The sequence below is a fragment of the Epinephelus moara genome, chromosome 4 (genome assembly GCF_006386435.1).
Source record: "Epinephelus moara isolate mb chromosome 4, YSFRI_EMoa_1.0, whole genome shotgun sequence".
Classification (NCBI taxonomy): domain Eukaryota; kingdom Metazoa; phylum Chordata; class Actinopteri; order Perciformes; family Serranidae; genus Epinephelus; species Epinephelus moara.
In genome coordinates, this window is record NC_065509.1 from 20,670,965 (window position 1) to 20,687,445 (window position 16,481).

Genomic DNA, 16,481 nt, shown 5'->3' on the forward strand with positions numbered 1-16,481 from the left:
TTTTTTCCAAAGCCACTCATAAATACCAGACAAAAGACAAGAAAAAAATATTCATTAGCATAATTTCATGTAGAGGAGGACACGGAACAAAGCCCGCCAGCTGATGTGATTTTAGAGTGCTTTCAGATGGTTAATTACAGCTCCAGACAATAGAAACAAAAAGATCCATTAAATCCAACTGCAGCTGAGTAGAGCCAAAATGGCTGAATGGAGGACTTACACACCAAGGTCAGTGTAAAGGACAAATATGTGAGGGAAGACCTCAGGGCTGTGCGGGCCTTTAAGTCTGGGGGGGGAGGTTTCTGTCTGCTGTCGTCCCAGTGGAGATGAACCGTATGTGGGTAAAGACTGAAATCAATGATCTGCACAATCTCTGCTGCAGGTCTCAGAACAGAAGGTGGAGAGGGATTTTACCTCAAAGTTGCTCACACAAAGTAGGCTATTTGTATCTCTGCTGGGAGAACGAGCCAGTGCTCACAGCTGGACATTAGACGTGTCATATGGCCAACTACCTCTGTGAGGAGGGATCCAGACAGTTCTAACGTCGCTGCGAGAGAGACTGCACGCTATGTAATAGTCCCGGAATTTACATATAAAACAAACATTTTGAGAAAAAGTCTCTCTGATGCAAATTAGTCAGCCTCTCTGCGTGTAATTTGCTGCACTGTTTGCTCTGCTGTGCCTTGAAGATTTGATATCTTGTTCTGCCATGCAAGTGTTTAATTGTGAACTCTCGTCTCTCTCACTCTCGCTCTTTCAATTAGTCTCTCCCTCACTGTACAATGTAAGTGCTTGTCATCGTGGTGTGGAAATAAACTAAGTTGACAGCTGAGCAGGAGTGGATCGGCTCGTTATTGTTCCTCTTGTCACTCATGGAGCGCTGACATTTACAGTCACATTCACATGTTTCCACTGGCAGCTTTTTACAACTATCATTTGACCATTAATATCTTGTTTGTTTGTGCGTGTATGTGGACAGAGAATTTGATTACTGATGTCTACATAGGAGTTGAAAACAAGAAAGCAACATAGCAGAAATGACTAATTATTTTATTGTCAAAAACCTCAAAACACACACTTTACACTCACACTGAACTGGTGCCTATGTAACTGACAAACCCCAACACTTCTACATGGCTACACACTCAGCTTGGTTTTCTCGGTGTTTCAGAAAGCACACAGATTCACCAGACAAGGACCCGTGGGATAAGGGGGACAACAACACACATTACTTAGGACAGAACAATGATTAATAAGTGCCTAATTCACTTATTGTAGCTAAAAACTGTCTTTACAGTAGCTACATTTGCAAAATATTCATAAAAATGACAAAAATTGTAAAAACAAAATTATTATTAGAATCTGTGAGGGGGCAGGATCTGTCATAGGTGAGGTGTGTCGACATTAAATGAAGTGACATGTTTTTAATCCCTTATGTGATGCTGGTTCTCGGTTTGACTCTGGTCAGTGTTGTCTGTGTCGCTCTGTCACTTCTTCTTATTCACAATGTTGTTGCAAATCCAGTTCATGCCATCCTGTCAGGGAAATAAAACAGTACGAATCAGTGTCATATTCAAAGATAAAAAATAAACCATCAAACTAAGCAAGTCAAAGAGGTTGCTGGTAGAAATATGGTCTCCATTAAAGCTGTTAAGACTGATTTTCAGCACACTATTGTACAGCAGGAAGGAGCACTTTTATTTGGTTAATTAGGTTCTATGTGAGGAAAAATCAATAAATCAAGGTTGGCTCTAGGTCTGACCTGAACTCCCTCTCCAGACACGGCTGAGCAGGCCTGAATCTGCCACTCACGGTCCCTGTACGTATGAAGGTTGAGTCCCTCGGCGATCTCACTGGCCGGTGACGCTGTGGCCAGATCCTGCTTATTGGCAAAGATGAGCACTGGAACGCCCTTTAGATTCTCCTCATCAATCAGCTCGGACAGCTCCTGTACATACAATCACATGGAAATGTTAATGATTAAAAAAAAAAAAAAAAAAAAAAAAGATAAAAAAACAACTATCACGTATTAACTTGAGGTAGTTTTAATATGATTCTCGTCAGAAATGACATCAAGCTCACCAGCCCCGTCTCCTCAAACCGCTTCTTGTCCGCGCTGTCAATAACATAAATCTGAAATAACAAAAGTGCTTATGTAAATACATGTGATAAATATATGCAGATATGTAAAATTCGCTGACAAGCAAACAGAAAATTCATGGACAAAAGTTTTCTTTTTGGCCTCGACGCTTTAAACTCCTGAAGGTGTCAGTGACTCTCTCAGTACACAGCTGCTGCTCTTGTACGGCAGCCAAAAAGTCAATGTTAATTGAGAACAGGAGTCACACTTGTCAACCTCTCAAAAATGTTCCACAACATTAGAGTTCTGCCAACAAGCTCCGTCATCAAGATACAATTACACTGCTTAATTTGTGCATATATGTGATACGTAAATGTCATGGATATTTATTGCTTCATATTCTTTTTGTGGTGTATTCTCAGTGATCAGTCAGGACTCCAGGGTGACACACAACCACTTTGTAAACACTAATTTGGATCCAAGAGGAGAATAAAGTAAATGTCTCCCTGGGGAAGATTTTAATTGATTTGAATTAAGTTCAGTGACTCACCAACAGGTCTGTGTTTTCCAGGTACTTTTTCCAGAAGGGCCTGATCTTCCTCTGTCCTCCAATGTCCCAGACGTTGAGTTTCATGCCATGAGAGGCTACACTCTTTATGTTGAAGCCCTGGAGTGAAGCACAAAGCTGGAGTCACTGCACTGCACATCACTGCCTTCAATTTAACACAGTTCCAGTACGCAGCACCTGGAAAGCCTCGCAAATGGTTATGAAGCAATTCATTTAGCTGCGAGGTACTAGAGCACAGGTGTGTGTGTTAAATGAATCACTGTTTGGTTACTCTGTAATGTAACCTTGTTACATATCAGCAGGAGAGCAACATGTGCTCTGAGCCCTCCTAAGGAAGTGGTCACTGTGTTAATCCGCCGCCGTTTTTTTCACAACGCGGCTCCTTTCTGCTGCAGTCGGCGAGGTTGTATAACAACTTTATCCTGAGGGCCAGCTGAGGAGCAAATCTGAGGATAAGACTGGAAGGATCAAGTGCAGTGTATGTTTATGTGTCAAGTCTGGTTTAGCTTTGTGTTGACTTGTCATGCTGGACTGCATCATCTCCGCCTGATGTCTGACGAGCTGTCACACTTGTCCAGGACCTGGCAGTACATCTGCTCTATGTCTTGCCTTGTGAGAGTAATGCAAGGGTATTAGATAATAATATTAGAGGTTAGATAATCACATGACAAGAGGGTGATAAAAAAAAGAAAGGCCTCACTACAACGTTAGGATCCTCTCAGAAAATATGTGGAGAACAAATCGGGACGGTCGTTTCCTGCTGAAAGGTTATTTAACATACGACTTAACAGGATGATTGGACAATCTCAAATCATTATTTTACTGATTGATGGTAAAAGCATGTGTACTGTAAGGCCAATTGTTTTTATTTCACGGCGTGTCAGAAAAGCAAAGGTCGTCTAAATCACATTACTTTGAGCGACAGCGTGCACTGGTCCAGCTGGTCTCACAAGATTAGATACAATCCCCCTGCCTTTTACAATGCTGCGTTACAGCACCATGAAAATACAGAATATCTTTTGGAAAGTGTGAATTAAACGAGATAAATCCATCAGTGTATGGCTGCTTTTGCAAAAGGAATTAATCACAGTGGGCAAATTATCTTTAAGGAGTGGCAACTTGGGGGTTATCATAATGTTGGTGGCATATTTCTGGCAGATGCACACATCTAAAATACACCTTATAATGAACATCAGGTGATAACAGTATAAAGTGGCTCAGCTGTTCACATCATATCATATGCAATGCAAGCGACACTTCTTGCCTTATTATGCTATACAGTAAGTGACGTTCCTTCAGGTCACAATGTGTTTGTGTGAGTTTTAACATCTAACTTCCTCTCACCTGCGTCGGTGTGATGGTGTTCACATCTTCAGAGGCGAGGCTCTTCAGCAGAGTGGTCTTGCCAGCGTTGTCCAGCCCCAGAAGCACTATCCTGACCTCCTGCTCTGTGGATCCCTTCAGTTTCTCAATGACAGAGAGTAAGCCCTGCGTGTGGGAAGGAGGGTGGGATGTGGAGGGAGAGGACAGGTCATAAACTTATTGCTGCATTAACACAGCATCCTTTATTGTTTGTGAAGTATCTCCTGTGGAAGTCGACCTGGTTTACAATGGTTTACAATACAAAAGCATGTGAGTGCCCGTCTATTTATAACATTATATTTTTGAAGGGGTGCAACGTTTCTTTGACACACTCTGAAACATCCAACATCGTATCGGGAGATATATAAAAATGCAAGCATAGTTTTCAGACATACTTTACACCTCAACACTGATCCCACTGACCTCTTTCTGATTTGAGGTCAAAGCTCCAGTTACATACAACACTGCTGACCACACTTGCGTGCCCATTTTGCTCCACCCACCCACCCACCAATCTCCAGCCCTCCTTCTCTTCCTACTGTATAGTTCCCACCTCTCTTCTGTAAAAAAAAATTAATCTGTTCCTTCATTTAGAAAAGCATTGGTTTTGATTAGAGCTCCATTCATATAATGGTGCACTGTTTAATGTGATTAGTCTGAAGCGAGGTTGCGCAATCGCAGACTGACACACTGCTGACAAAAGAGGCGCTGCAGCTTTAAATATTTCATTCAAGGTGACAGGTACTACAGTGTATGTGTGATTAAGTGTAAATCAAAGAGCAGTAGAGGTTCAGTTTAGATGTATAGTCATTATATCAGCAGTGTATCAGCAGAGCAATTTAGAGAATCCAACCGTCTCAGCAGAGCCGCATCTTAACAGCTACTAAATAATGTAAAACAGCTATTTGTACACACTTTTGGAGCCATAACTACCTGTAAATAGTTGCTTGTATCAAACAAATACTGAAGGTTCACATTTGGGTTCACAAGTCCTGTTCCTTCAGATCAGGTCACTTACCTTTTGAGCTTCTCCCATGGTGGCGTATATCCTGTGGCTTGGCTGGAGGGCTGCAGCTACATTCTCCAGTGAAGCTCCCACAGGTGTGTTAGCTGTCCAGGTCACCCAGGTTAGCTATCCAGAAAAGCTTCCAGCAGCCTCTGTCTTCTCCTTCTTCCTCCTCTGTAAACTTGAGTGGGTTAAGTGCTATGTGTGTATGTGATAGTAATGTCTACCTGGGCGTCAATTGCTCCTCACTGTCGCCGTGGAGTTAGCAAGCAGGAAGAGGGGGAGGGTGGATGGGACTGGGATTAGGAGGCCCGAATTAGCCCTAGTCATCCATGCAAAGGCCACCCCATCCCCCCTCCCCCTCCTCCTCTATCCATCCCTCCATCTCCACTTTGCAGTGGCTTTACCTGGATTATCCCTTAGCCACCTGCTATAGGAGGAAACTGAATAAACAGTCCTTCCTGACACACTATCAAATACGGATATTATGAGGAGAAAATAGATAAAAGATAAAAGTTCAGACATGTTGCCAAATGGCTGAGGGGGGAAACCTGCTGTTAATGCAGAGAAACAAAGGCGCTGTGAGCAGCATGAGGAGTGACAATGTGCACAGAGCTTAACACACGAACTCCAGAGGATTATATCATGTTGTTGAACCACCAAACTTATTATTTCTGTGTTCATAAGTCAACTCTCAAATCCCACATCCATCCCTCTCATGGAGAGGAGTAGATAGCATTATCATCCCATATATCCATTACATGCCTGCTGCTGTAAAGCTGCTCTGTGTGGGTCGTCTGTAGTGTGTGCGTTCCTGTGAGTAGAGCATTCAGTGGGATTAGTTTGAGCGCGCCTGTCCTGTGTCTGGATTATAACGTTTCTAGACTCTTTTCCTCAACTGAGCAGGCTTTCTGGTGGGCGTGGTTAACATTAATGCTGCGTTGAACGAAGGATCCACCCTGATCTGGAAATGGCTATACATAAGCTCGTAACCTCAGCTGATCACACACACACACACACACACACACACACACACACACACACACACACACACACGTAGCCTCAGAGACAGAGATTAAAGACAGTTTATTTCTATATCACATTAAACCACAGCAAATTATGAAACAATACAGCAGAATTCTCTTAATTTTTTCCTACATTTTCTCTTAGTTTTCAGTCAAGAGAAGAAATATGAGATGACAAATCCAGATGCAGAAAACATTTTTAGCCATCCAAATTTGCTCTTACACAGGTGGTGACTGATGAATCCCAAATGATCATAAGTAACCTAGTAGCATAGGTAACACCCCTTAAACTCTCCATAAGGGTAGGTGTCGTGCTGTATGCCCGAGAACTGGGGAGATGCCTACAAAAAGACTGTAAGAGGAAAAACTTCTGCAGTTGTAAAATTACCGTACTATTAATTAACTTGTGATTTTCCAAGGTGTCAGACCTGAAGTTAGAGGAAAATCAAAAACAAACTCAAAACATTTTTGATCCTGCATCAGCAGCAGCGCTGGAGGAAGTATTCAGATTCTTTACACACTGTAAAATACTTACTACTAACTTTAGTTACTAGTAAAAGCCCTGCATTGACAATGTTAATTAAAGGGGCAAAAAGCGAAATCGTTTCACCGCTAGGTTTGCTGTTGTGCACTGCCTGTAGACCAAAACAAAGTGTGTCATGAGCCACTCCTCCCTCTACCTCTGCTCTTCGCCCGCGAGCCAGCTGCCCGCTAGGCTAAAACATCACTCTCACTCACGGAGAAGAGTAGGAACGTTAGCGTTAGCTCCTGGTGTTAGCACTAGCTGGGATCCGGCGATGTCTCTGGCCGAGTCGGCTGCCACCGGCTACTGGAGTAACTTACAGCTATGGAGCACTTCTATCAGCTCTTCTAGTCACTGAGCCTCACCTCCATTTCAGCAAATATATTACAAAAATGTAGTCTCGCGAGGAGGCTACATTTTACAATGCTAATTGAAAATGTTAGCTGGGCTGCTTGTAAACAATGAGCTGGAGATCAACACAGAGAGAGGGTGTGTGAGGTCATGCTATACTCCAGATGAAATTACACCTCTAGTTCTTCACATAGCAATTTTTTAATTCCTTCAATCTAGAAATGATGAATTTCGCTTATTGCTCCTTTAAGTTACAAATATGTCAGTACAATCAGGAAAATGTATTTACATACTTAAAGTAAAAGTAATCATTGTAGAACATTTTATATAAATGTAATAAATCAAAAATAATTAGAATTATTTTTTTTTAATAAAAGCAGAAACTGGAACCATGAACTTTTTTTTTTGTATGAAATTTGTCTTAAAAGATCGTCAAAAAGGTTGCCAATTAATTTTCTAGCCAATCGAATAATCGTTCCAGCTGTACTTCTAGTTGTTATATTGTTTGTGTGCAAAAATCTTGACTTGTAAAGTAACTACAGTTATCAGATAATTGTAGTGGAGTAAAAAAGAACAATATTTCCCTCAGATGTGTGTAGCAGAAATAGAAAGTGGCATGAGATTAAAATACTCAAGTGAAGTAAAACTACCTCTAATTCGTACTTAAGTACAGAACTTGAGTAAATGCTTAAATGTATGTTACATTTCAGCACTGGTCAGCAGAGGGTCACACAGTAACTGAAATTACAGTAATGGTGATGAGTGGACTAAGTATTGTAGTATTTCTTTAGCCTATAAATTTAGTAATATAATAATATTAATTAAAACATAATAATCTACATTTCTTGGTAAGAGTGCCACACGTAAAATCGTCTCACCTGAGAGAAGAGCAAAAATAATAAAACATTGGTGAATCCCAGAAATAAATGGTCACTGAGAAAACATGAACAAATCATGGATGCCAAAGAAAACCTCATGTTTTGCCCAGAATCACTATCAATGAGTTTTGAAGGTGATCGGCTGGTTCTTTTTTAGGACTCTCTTGGTGTGAACGGAGCTGGAACCCTGCTCTGCTCGTCCTTTGCCTTCTGCCTCGCCCTGTCTCTGTGTTTAGCTGCAGAGTGAGAGAGAGAGGAGGTGTCATACTTCATAATGCACACAGAGAGAAGTCAAATCTGTAATTCTAAAATTAGCAATATGCAAAAATTAAGGTAGCAATTTGACAACCTGGCAAATATGTTTGTTTGCTTTCCTGTAGAGATAAGAGGATCGAAAGCACTGTCATGCCTGTATGCAAAATATGTAGCTGCCAGTTAGCTTAGCTTAGCATAAAGGGGGAGAGAGTGAGCCAAAGTCCACCTACCAGCATCTTAAAATTTCACGATATAGCTCCTTTGTTTTACCCTAACAAAGTACAAAAACTCAAAACCACTCAATAGTTTGCTCAGTGGTGAGGAGTGAATTGAGATTTTGGACACTTATCAATCATCGTCATTTTTTGTTGGCATCACTGACAGCTGTAGAGTGGCACAAATGGAAAATTTCTGGACTTCACCACACTTGCAGACTCACAGACTTTGCGGGCTTGTTCCCATGAAGTCTGAGAGTGCTGACGATGGGCCAAATCTAATGCAATACAGACGTGACATAGTTTTTTTTCAACTGCCAACTAAAAACACTAAACAACCTTAATATCGATGTGTAAAAACAACTGCTGTATTAAAATAGTACTTAAATCATGTGGGCCAAAAATAAGATTCAACCACATCATGATACAGGGTATAAGCTCCTCCGCAACGAGAGAAATAGACCTGGGGCCTTGCAATCTTGGGCCCACAGAGCCTTGACGTGACGACAGTGAACACGTCACAGTGCATATGACTAAAGTCCAAGAGGACTCAGTCCAGGATGCCAGAGTGTGGACATTTGGATTGAGCCCGCAGAATGTGATGCATGACAAATGGATACATTTTCACAATCGAGACACTCCAATGAAATGGTGGACAGTTAATATGGTACACTATAAAGTAAATGTGGAGTAATATTGGGCACAGCCTAATTCTTGGCAAGTGGTAGTAACATCTAAGAGTCTCTGTTGGTTGCATGACAACTGCTCCTGTCCAAGAGATATGAAACCACCTGTAAAACTCGCCATTTTGTTTCTTCAGTTTTTGTACGGATTAAACAAACCACATATAACATGTTAGTAATGAGTGAGCTTTAGTGGTTCTGGTGAGGGAATATTGTTGCTCTGGACAGAGCCAGGCTAGCTGTTTACACCTTTGTATGGTTTTGCTTGCAGCCAATCATCACACGTGTTCTACTAAGCAGCAGCAACAACCCATACAATCCGTGGCCTGATGAAGTCGAGCATGGTGCATTTAACAGAGTTGGCAGTTAAGAGAGATGGCAACAAAACGTTGGAAAGTATGGCTATACTACACGCCTGTAACATCTGGTGGCATGATGGGTATCGAGAAAAATAGAAAAAATGCTATAAATGAAATACTCTGTTGGTACCAGTATCACTTTAACAATACTGGTGGTAGTGTTTTCTTTAAAACAATACTCAGCCCTAATCGTGAATTATTAAACACACACTGAAATCAAGTGTTCATTTATACAGATGCATAAGCAGCCTGTCTTTAAAATACTTGCTCAGGTGTATGTCACTTGTGAAACCGGTTTCATCAGCCATCATCATCATTTGCATTCAAGGTGATGCATCTAAGACAGAGGAGGTGCCTTGGACCCCTGTGTTATCTAATATTACAGATCAACCACAACTGAGCTCTTACTGTTGTCTCTTTTCAGCTTGAACTTTATGGCCAGCCCCAAAATCACGACCAGGGCCAAGGCGGAAACACCACAGATCACCAGGAGCACCACAGTGTTGTCTGGATGAGGACACAATGACAAATACAGAGACACACACAGACATTAAAAACACATTCTCTCAGGGGTCACTGAGGAGTGGTTTTATTATTCATATCTCTCTAAAAATGTTTCAGCTCTTTCGTTTTCAATTCAGGAATTGTACAGTGGGCTGGTTCAGGTGCTAAAATCCACATTACATAGGCACATGTAATCTGTGGCTGTGTGAAATAAGCAGGGAGATGTCTACTTACTGTTTACAGTGACATCATGTGGTGAAGACTCGTATTTGCCACACCGGCTGCTCACAAAGCAGGTGTACTTTCCTGCTTTGTTTGACAACACCTTTTTGAGAGACAGCTCGGTTTTATTTATTCCGTCCTTGACTGTCTTCCCATTCCTCTCCCACCCAAACTTCAGAGTCAAATTGGGAAGGTTGTGTGTGCATGAAAGGTCGATGTCTTCGCCCTCTTCTACCTTGGATTTATTGCTTTTGATGGAAACCTGAAAGGCTGATGGGCAGGGTAAATATTTGAGGGGAGGGAAGCAAATGTATCAGCGTTAGGTAATCAGATGGTCATCACTCTATGTGTGCACTGCCACAGATGGGGGCGTTGTTCCAGGTTACCTTTTTTGCAGTTCTTTGGAATAGCTGAAGCTTCTAGAGAGAACAGCAGAAACAGAGCCTATATGACACATCCCGTTTATTTTAAGATAAAAAATAAAGTTCTTTTTGAGAATATTTATTAACCCACTCTAACTTATTCTACTCAGCAATAAGAACAATCAAATTTAGAAGCATTTGCATTATTTTTCATGTTTGCCATGTTCGATTAACCCCACTGTGCCATCACACGCCAACATCAATTACTGTATCTAATATACCATATGTAAAATTCACAGGATTATCTTTAAGTAAACCAATGGAAAGAAAGACAGGCACTTACTAGTGATGCACGATGCTGGATTGGTTGAGCAGTTGGCACAAGGATCTGTAGGGAAAACAGAGGTGGAAATAATAGCATCAAGAACATTTTACCTTTGCCTCTCACCTCGCAATTATTTAATGGCAGACAATGTTTGAGTACATTAGCTGCTACAGGACACTTACAGAACGGTACATACAGTCTACATGTTTCTGTCTTTCATTTACCTGCCTGAGCTGCTCCTGTGGCGTTACAGTTCAGACATACCATAGGAAGACATGTAGAGCCAGCGCCAACGCCAGCTAAAATAAAGAACAAATAAAATAAAATGTAAATGTGTAGAGCTGAACAGACATATGGAGAAAAGAAAATATGTAACTGTAATCTTCAAAAGTGGCTCCTTACCAATGAGGAGATGACCGAGCAGGAGATAAAGGGATATCTCCCTCATAACTATTCTCTGTGGAAAAGACTCGTATTAATAAATTGTTTTAACCTATGAATAAGTTCAACGGTAGAATGAGACTCCTCGTCTATACATGTCAGAGTTTCTAAGAATAAAAGCTATAAACATTTAAACAAATTAGAGCAGGTCAAAGCACTCACACATGTAACATTTTGCACATGAGGTCTTAAATATCATTATAAAAGGTAGAAAAATGTTGTTCTAATTACCTGTGGTGCTGCTGTCTCCTCACACGCAGAGAGGTTGAATGATGACCTGCTCTGTTTTGCCTAACCCAATGGTCTTTGCGTCAGAAAAGGCACGGCAGAGCTGATTATAAACACTGATACCAATGCAAATAAATTCTTTCCTGGAACTTAACGGCACAGACAACACCGCTGTTTGTGTGTTTTATAGACGGTCGCAATGGCAACGATGACTGTAAGGCTGCTTTTTATGATGTTGAGTGACACTAAGGTTAAAGTTATGGTATTTTTACACTTAAACAAAGATAGATCAAGAAATATAGTGACAGAAAAAATAAAGAAAAACAGAGAGATAGAGGTATACTGAAGTATAACCTGTTATAAACAAAACAGTGCTTTACCTATGCAAACTACCCACTGCCACTGCACACACTGTACACTGTGACACATGCCAGGAATAATTTTGCTCAGAATCTTTATGGTCAAATTGACTGAATTCAAAGACCTGAAGCTTGAAAATACAATATCAGCCTTCACTGAAGTCATCCACGGCCCTCATGCATAGTATTTATTCTCGCAGTGGCCAGCAGAGAGTGCTGCTGATCATCCATCTTTTTCTCTTAACACTCATCTCTTCAGGGTCATGGGGAGCTGGAGCCCATCCCAGCATACACAGGGAAAGAGACAGGGTGCACACTGGACAGACTGCCAAACATAAATCACAATCCTAAGCCTAACAGCCAAAAGGCAATTTAGAGTTTTATTTAATCAAACCTGCATGTGTTTGAGCTGTGACGGGAAAACAGAGCATCAAAACAAAAAGCAAAAGAGAACAAACACACACAAGGTGAACATGACCATGCAAACGTCATGGAAATAACCAAACGGGGTTTGCGGATTCAAATCATCTCTGAATCACTTCCCCACATCAAGGATAATGTACTATAATGGCTGGTGTTGTTTCCCCATCGATTTCTGTTTTCTGTTATCTCAACATTATACTGACCCCACCTCTAACCTAAGGCTGTACCCTGATAATGAAGGGCAGCAGTATGGGGAAACATTATCTGAAGGGGAAACAGACTTTAACACAAGACCATGGTCTCAGATATTCTCCCTAACTGTAAACTCTTTATTGTTAATTATAGCATTAAGATGTTTTAGAGAAATATCAATTTGAATTTAGTGCTCATCACAGCATTGAGCCAGCTCTCGTCAAAGCTGTAAATAACCTGACATAGTGTATGAATCAAAAGAAACTCCCACTTTTACCAAAGGAATACATCCACAAAATGACCATTTGTTTATCAGTTAGTTATGTTGTGTTACCTTGAATTTGAGAGGAAAACTTAGTTTCACATGCCTATACAGAAAATAGTGAACATATAGATTTATTGATTGAATAGGGACCATGTTAAACAACAGCACAACTACACCAAAGCATCTGTTTACAAACTCTCACACAACTCGTGCTGTATAATCTGAGTCGCATTTATCCATTCATGTGCTCAGTACTTCCCAAACACAAGCCGTTTTCTGGAGGCAGACAAGCAACACAATGTTTTCTTCACAAAGTCAAGGTAACACAACATGACTCATAGATATACAAATTATCATGATGTGGGTGAAGTATTCCTTTCACACAGGACCAAGGTCTGAGCTGTTCTGTCTGCCTGTACACACTTTGTTATTATTTATTACAATAATCTAAGTGGCTCTTTGTTTATGAGAGAACTATCAACCTGTATTTTATGCTTATCACAGCATTGAGGCAGCTTTAATTAACACTATGATCTCACAAAGTATATGAGTGTGTGTACTTGCATTTACCACTTGACTATGATATACTGTATGTTTCAGTGTGGGGCATCGCTAGCAGCTAAGCTTGGGCTGTATCAAGGTATTATCGTATACCAGGATATTGAGAAATCCCAAAGATTTTCAATACTATCACAAACCAGACCTCTTTCTATTTAACTGGTACAGAGATGCTGTACTGTATTGTAGTGCACAACACACACCACCAGAGGTCAGTCTCTACTTGGAGACTTAGGGACTTAGGGTGGTGGGAATGCAGGTGGTGGGAGTGATATTACAGTACTAGTAAAAAAGAAAAATGCCTCTGCATCTGTTTGGCAGTATTGACACATGTAACTTTATCTGAGATGACTTCTTCCAACCACAAAAGCAGCATATAAGCAACATGTTCATCATTTCCGCTCAGCATACCGGTGTCCACCATGGTAACAAGTGTCATCAGATCCTCTACAAAGGGTGTATTTCCTATCTATTCATTATTCTATCAGCCATAAGTATTTAAACCCCAACAAGAGTTGTCTGAATTAGTTCACTGCTTATCAGAAACACAGAATTGTAGGCTAGACAATGACATACACGCTACAACAGGTATGTCCAAAGTCCACCCGGCCCGCGGCTTGTCGTTCAAAATATACTACTTATTTTTCTGTTCGCCTCATGATCGTAGGATTATCATACAATTTGTAGACATGCACCAAGTAAGAACTCCACAGGTGGAACTAATGAGTTCTTATAAACAGACGTAATCAAGCAAATCAACAGTTACCCAACGGCAGATGTTTCCTGCAAGGTAGCAGACATAGCCACAGCAAAGAAGCGTAACGTTGACAGAGAGGGCTGCCATTTTTGGTGGAAAGATAATTACTTTCTCACCAACTTTTTCACAGTTGCATTTGTCTCATTTTTATGTGTGTTTTTTTACTAATACAAATTATGTGAGAAGCAGCTGCCCAGGTATTTCCACATTATCTTTTCGGGGCCACCATTCAAAAAAGATTGGACACCCTACCTCGGTGAAGTGTCACCAAGGTAATAATATATATATATATATATATATATATACATATATATATATAAATAGATTCAGCTCAAGCCTACTATCATATCTTTTCAGTTTAGTATTTTTGTGGTGAGCCATGGGTTCAATTTTTGGCAGCAAAATGCTGCATTCTTTGCTGTACTCTGATGCTAACGTTAGTATGTTAGAATGCTAACCGTTAATTTACTAACATGCTAATTTAACATGCTAACATCAGTGTTAGCATAATAAAATTAGCTACTAGCTACTGTACACATGTTCACAAGTTATCATATTAAACCCCAAATAAGATGCTACTGTCAGCATGCTAAAATCCTCACGGTACTAGACGTTAGCATGTTAACCTAACAGCTTGTGTTAGCAAATTAGCAAACCATTTGCACGTTAGCAAGCTAATGATAGTAAACAGTTGAAGGTGGAGTAACTTACAGGTGAGGTGATAATAACTGTGCCAGAATTTAAAAAAAAATATATACTTAAGACTGAATTTAACATTGTGGGAATTCAAAGGACACTTTTGAAGTGTGTTACATTCGGAAATATTCCTCTTAATTTCACAATAGTCTCTGGACTGGACCAGATAAGGCTAGCAATTATACATTAACTACAATGCTAAAAATGCTGCAGAACAAAGTGCTACTATTGGGATGTTTATGTAGCTATATGTCATATCACCTGACACCACAAGTTATGTTTTCTCATTTTGTCTTGCTGATTCCCTTTATTATTTGAAGGCTTAACTGCATTGCAAGTGAATACTATTTTTAGTATTGTGTAAACTTTGCCATTTTAATCACAACTAGCTTATCTATGCTATGTGCTGTAATGTCACTTCTTAACACAGCCACTTTGCAACAGGCTTTTATATCCAAGAAAAGTCACTGAAACATTTAAGTCAGAGCCAAGCTACTTTACATTTCTAAGGACAACATTTTGCACTGTTAATTAACTGTCCTGCATCACCTGTGTGGTGTGCTTCTGCGCATGTCAGGACTCAGCTAACAAGTCATGGCAGTTGATTAACTCTCACCTGTAAACTTCTTCATCGCTCTCGTCTTCACTCGCGGTGTATTTGTTTCCGCTGAAGATGGTCGCCCTTAGAGGACTTTATCACAGTTTCTCCCGCCTGGCAAAAGTTACTGCAAAGACGCAATTGAGGAGATATGACAAATGTTGCACCATAGCCACTGGCATCGTGGCGGACAGGAAGGTACGACAGTCATTTCACACACAAGCTAATCTGAGAGTGCATGCATGCTCGGCAAAAAATAAAGTGTGGTGTACAACCATGGGCGTATCATGAGACAGTGGGCCCCTGTGCACAGACAGGTAAAAGGCCCCACCACCTCCCCTGCATGAGACTGTGGTGATTTTGGCTCTTTTGTCAATCACCTTATTTAGGCCTATTTGTTACATGAAACCATAAAATATGATCTCAGTCAATTTTTTTTTATAGAAGTAGACATTTTGTGTCTTTTTTTAGTTGCTTTGTGTCTCTAAAGTAATTTCATGCAGTTTTTTAATGGGAGGGGGGTTGATTTTGTGTCTTTTTGGTTGTTTTGTGTGTCTTTGTAGTCAGTTGGTGTCTTTTGAGGTAATTTTATACTTAAGATATAATACTGTTTTTTGGGGAGGGGGTGCGTTTGTGTCTTTTTGGTCGCTTTGTGTCTCTTTGTAGTCATTTGGTGTCACCTTGTAGTCGCTACAAGCCTTTGACTTAATTTTGTGGGGGGTTTATTTGGGGTGGGGTTTCCTTTTTGGTCATTTGTGTCTCTTTGTAGTGTTTTTGTGTCTCTTTAAGCTAATAATGTGGGTTTTATTCAGATAATTTGGTGTTTTGGTTGCTTTGTGTCTCATTGTAGTCATTTGGTGTCACTGTAGTCATTTTGTGTGTCTTTGATGAATTTTGTGGGGGGTTTATTTGGGGTGGGGTGTCATTTTTGGTTATTTTGTGTCTCTTTGTAGCGTGTTTGTGTCTGTTTGAGGTCATTATGTGGGATTTTTGAAAATAATCGTTTTGTGTCTCTTTGTAGTCATTTGGTGTCTTTTTTGGTTAGTTTACCCCTCTTTGTGGTTATTTTGTGTCTCTTTGAGGTCATTTTGTGTCCTTTTGTGTTTGTTTTGCCCATTTTGTAGTTATTTTGCATCTCTTTGCAGTTGCTTTGCATCTCCTTATGGTCTTTTTGTGTCTCTTCTCGTCTGTATTAATTTAAGTGACATTTTGCAAGTAAAGGCAAGGGGGTCACCTTGCACTTTGA

The 16,481-nt window shown here is 40.4% G+C and overlaps 2 protein-coding genes across 2 annotated transcripts; both read right to left on the reverse strand.

Annotated features, from left to right (window-relative positions):
• Positions 1-1,029: 1,029 nt before the first annotated feature.
• Positions 1,030-5,288, reverse strand: arl3l1 (ADP ribosylation factor like GTPase 3, like 1). The gene is made up of 6 exons (XM_050043200.1): positions 5,029-5,288; positions 3,993-4,136; positions 2,631-2,747; positions 2,083-2,133; positions 1,763-1,948; positions 1,030-1,535 (listed from the first exon to the last, which is right to left on the reverse strand). The coding sequence occupies exons 1-6, from the start codon at positions 5,044-5,046 to the stop codon at positions 1,488-1,490; spliced, it is 564 nt and encodes a 187-aa protein (XP_049899157.1). The 5' UTR covers positions 5,047-5,288; the 3' UTR covers positions 1,030-1,487.
• Positions 5,289-7,784: 2,496 nt separating this feature from the next.
• On the reverse strand, positions 7,785-11,444 carry LOC126389231 (uncharacterized). Its single transcript, XM_050042802.1, has 8 exons — positions 11,391-11,444; positions 11,121-11,175; positions 10,943-11,017; positions 10,737-10,781; positions 10,418-10,450; positions 10,044-10,301; positions 9,714-9,812; positions 7,785-8,029 (listed from the first exon to the last, which is right to left on the reverse strand). Exons 2-8 carry the CDS (start codon positions 11,164-11,166, stop codon positions 7,947-7,949), a joined length of 639 nt encoding a protein of 212 aa, XP_049898759.1. The 5' UTR covers positions 11,167-11,175; positions 11,391-11,444; the 3' UTR covers positions 7,785-7,946.
• Between the last annotated feature and the right edge of the window lie 5,037 nt (positions 11,445-16,481).